We start from the raw sequence: 3595 nt of genomic DNA, 5'->3' as shown, positions 1-3595 counted from the left end.
GCGGCGGCACAAGAGCTCATCGCCAGCTTCAATCATTGAGGCGATTAACCAGCTTAAGAAGGGTGCTGAGGTAGTGATGCTCTCAGCTGAGCTGATGCGCGATCAGATTGCCAGCCTTGAGAAGGCTAATGAGGCAGCGTCAGCGCGCAAACAGCGTAAAAAAAGGCGTATACAGCAGTGTGGGATCTTAACAAAGGGAGCTAGAGAGGATATACTCGCTCAACGTGAGGCTGATCAGCAGATTGCTCGTGAAGAGCGTCAAGGAGGAGAGCAATTAGGCTGCAGCCGCCAGGCACTCGCGCGCTGCAAGAGATGCAGAGAGACTGGACACAACTCGCGTACGTGCAAAAAAGATACTTCAGATACTGCTTAATTTACTCTATAAATATCTAAACATTACATTATCACGTTGTTGAGATAACGTAGATTATCACCGAGCCGGCCATATCACCGAACTAGCCATTTTCTCTTAGCACGACTAACACAAGTTACTGCAACTACAACTACTTGCTATTAAACAGTGACCTAGCATACTGCGTGCTTGCATCAGATTTAGAAGATGTTTCTGCACCCTCCTGGCACGTTTGTGCGTTGTGTCCAGTCTTGCTGCAGTTCCCACAGCGCTGAACAGTTGACTGAGCTCCTAGTTGACCACCTCCACCCTAAGTCTTCTTAGATGGCTGAGCTGCTACACACGCCTCAGCAGCTACCCGCGATGCTGCTGGGCCATACTCAAGTGTGCCACCATGCTGAATCTGCTTTCTCTTACGCGATTTTCTCTTAGTCATTACTGCTAATTACTCTTCAAGCTCTCGCACGTGGGCCTTAATAAGGACGTTTTCGTGCAGCATCTCTTTAGCCCCTTTTACAAGCTTTAAGAACCCCTCTTGCACTGCACTTAGCAATTGTTAGAAGGAGTTGCTTACAAGCTTAGATTAAGACCCAAACTCATATATATTGCTTAGCGTCTTAGATTGCCACAGCATTTTAGGTAGAGGTACTACTAGTAGGGTATGCAGCCGCACTTTAAGGCGATCTAACACTACCTGCGCGTTAGTAGGAACAAGCCCTAATACCTTAAAGGCCTTTTAGTAGTTAACCTTTGTAAACATATTAAGGAACGCGTCCCTAAAGGCTAGTAGGAAGCCTTCCTTGTTAATATAGAAGACATGTTAGCATGCTAAGTCTTAAACATATTAGGAGTACTTGCACTTTAATAGCAAGAAATAGACTATGTTAAGTAGCTAGAGGATATATAACAAGTAAGGTAGTATATAGAGAGTAAGGATTTAGTTCTCTAGGCAATAGTCCTTAAACTCCTAGTTAAGATAGCTCTTATAGCTGTCCAAGATAAGCAACCTGTACACTCCTACCTAATGCGTCTTTATATGCGTGTTAAAGTGCTTTAACTACTTAAGGCTAAGCGCATTATTTGTCTAACTATTCTTAGAGACTAAGAGCTTCTAATTATAGGGTATATCTGTCTCCTTATACTAGGCAGAGATGTAGACGCGTCCTTTGTAGATGATGAAAGGCAGGGTTGCATACCCAGCAGCGCAGATGCTCTGGATAACGGTAACCCACTCGCGATCGCCTGGCTGAACAAGCTCTGGCCAAGCACGTCTCTCTAAGCCTGTTACAACCTTTAAAGACAAAGCAACGCCTATCTAGAACCTAGTTTTATTAAAGTTGTGCACATTGTTGTTGCAAACGCAATACTTAACTTAAGTATGCTCCACTAGCTTAAACCACGCGCTAATTTATGCGAATTGTACAATCAATACAAAACGCTACTCCTAGCACAGAAGAAGAAAAACTGCAGGACTACTATTTCTGCCCCTGGAACAAGACTATATTATACACAGCAGAGATCTCTAAACTCTCTAAAGAAGAAGAAGCAGAGCAACACAAAACGCAAATGCTACAGAGACTAGGAGACAACCTACTTGCTATCTATACAGACGCCTCTTCTATTAAGAAAGGCACAGGAATAGGAATAGGAGTTACTGCTCTAGACTATAAACAGCAGGCTAAGGAGATCTACTCTACTAAATATAATATTAGCAAAGGCTAGATTGTATACAATGGAGAGCTAGAAGGCATAACAAGAGCCTTTAAGTTTGCAGCTTCTATAGCTACAGCAACACAAGAGATCTAAGTCTTTGCAGACAACCAGGCAGCTATTCTAAGGCTAAAGACCCCTTCTAATAACCCTAGACAAGCTTGGCAAATCCACTGCACAAATGCAGCAAAGGCAATTCACAGCAAAGGCGCAATAGTTAGCCTACACTAGACCCTAGGACACCTGGATATCACAGGAAATAAAAAAGCAGACTCCTTAGCAAAACAAGCTACAAAACAGCAACTAGTATCTAATACTACAAGTCTTGCAATAACAGGTATTAGGATTAAAGCTATTGCAAGACAAGAGTGGCAACATGAACTCTAAGCCTACTCTATAAAAGCAAAACTTAGGAATCCTAGCACCTACGCAGCAAGGTTCTTGCTAAAGCCAACAAGCAAGATAACACTACTAAAAAACACTAGAAGAGAAATTACAAGCGCATACTACCAGCTTAAACTTAGACATAGATACAACAACGCATACCTATATAATAGACAAAAAACAGGAAGCTCTAAATGCAGCTGCAGATATACACAAACACCTTAACACCTACTGCTTAGCTGTAGAAACTACAGAGAAGCAAGAAAGAAAATAAAGAGCAGCCTACAGGAGACAAGGCTAACAATACCTCTTCTCCTAGACACAAATAGGGGAATCCAAGCTACTCTAGCTTTTATTCAAGAAACTAAAGTAGGCACGCGCAAGTTGTACCTACAGCAAACAACAGACAACTAATTTCCTTTGTCTATAACTAGAGCACAGGCTCTCACTATATGTCTACAAACCTATATATACTATTCCCTTACACAGAAAAACCTTGTAAATTACTAGAGCAGCCTCACTGCTCTTGTCCTATATAGTCTTAGACTCACACAGGACGTTAAACTAATCAACCAATCAATCAATCAAACCACGCGCTAATTATCTCAGGATCTTCCTGTAGTATCCTCTGTCTATCCTTAGCTTAATTGAAGGCCATTTTGAGCTCATCTAAACGCGTCACAAGCCTGCTAGCCTATAGTTTGCCAACAGGCTCTTCACCACGCACACTAAGTATCTTATCAGCCATATCTGCCACCTTACATAGCTAGGGCGCAAATCCTCGCGAATCATGGTTAAGTATATACCAGACAATTGTCTGCTCCTCTAGTATAGTAAGTTTCTAGCAATTAGTGCGTAACATGTTTTACAAGCGAGCGGGCCATACAAGCGAGCGGGCCACCCCACTAACTTTGCGCAACGTGTATACTTCAATCAACCATGGCCCCCTCCCACCACAGCTAAAACAGCTCTTATGAGGCTGATGTAAACCTCGCAATCTTAGCTCTTAATCAACGCCAAATATCAACTAAGAGATCTGCTGCCTATACGTACGGAGTCTCTCGAACTACCCTCCAACGCCGACGCGCTGGGACGCGCGCCCGACGCGATTGCCAGCCCAACTCAAAGAAGCTCACCAAGCTAGAGGAG

At 43.1% G+C, this 3595-nt stretch overlaps 2 protein-coding genes across 2 annotated transcripts; one reads left to right on the top strand and one right to left on the bottom strand.

Moving 5' to 3' along the window:
• Positions 1 to 478: 478 nt before the first annotated feature.
• M421DRAFT_70106 (uncharacterized protein) lies at positions 479 to 788 on the bottom strand (the record flags this gene model as incomplete). The annotated part of the gene is made up of 2 exons (XM_033596677.1): positions 479 to 643; positions 711 to 788. The coding sequence occupies 2 exons, from the start codon at positions 786 to 788 to the stop codon at positions 479 to 481; spliced, it is 243 nt and encodes an 80-aa protein (XP_033445628.1).
• A 972-nt stretch (positions 789 to 1760) lies between these two features.
• M421DRAFT_423941 (uncharacterized protein) lies at positions 1761 to 2295 on the top strand. Its single transcript, XM_033593607.1, has one exon. The coding sequence runs from the start codon at positions 1919 to 1921 to the stop codon at positions 2072 to 2074; it is 156 nt and encodes a 51-aa protein (XP_033445627.1). The 5' UTR covers positions 1761 to 1918; the 3' UTR covers positions 2075 to 2295.
• The last annotated feature ends 1300 nt before the right edge of the window (positions 2296 to 3595 follow it).

The sequence above is a fragment of the Didymella exigua genome (genome assembly GCF_010094145.1).
Source record: "Didymella exigua CBS 183.55 unplaced genomic scaffold M421scaffold_30, whole genome shotgun sequence".
Taxonomy (NCBI): domain Eukaryota; kingdom Fungi; phylum Ascomycota; class Dothideomycetes; order Pleosporales; family Didymellaceae; genus Didymella; species Didymella exigua.
The sequence above is the reverse complement of the archived record's forward strand: the minus strand, read 5'-3'. Positions and strand labels throughout refer to the sequence as shown.

What these genes read in the sequence shown, in the direction of transcription:
- M421DRAFT_423941 (XM_033593607.1), top strand. Translation starts at nt 1,919, where the DNA reads ATGCTACAGAGACTAGGAGACAACCTACTTGCTATCTATACAGACGCC.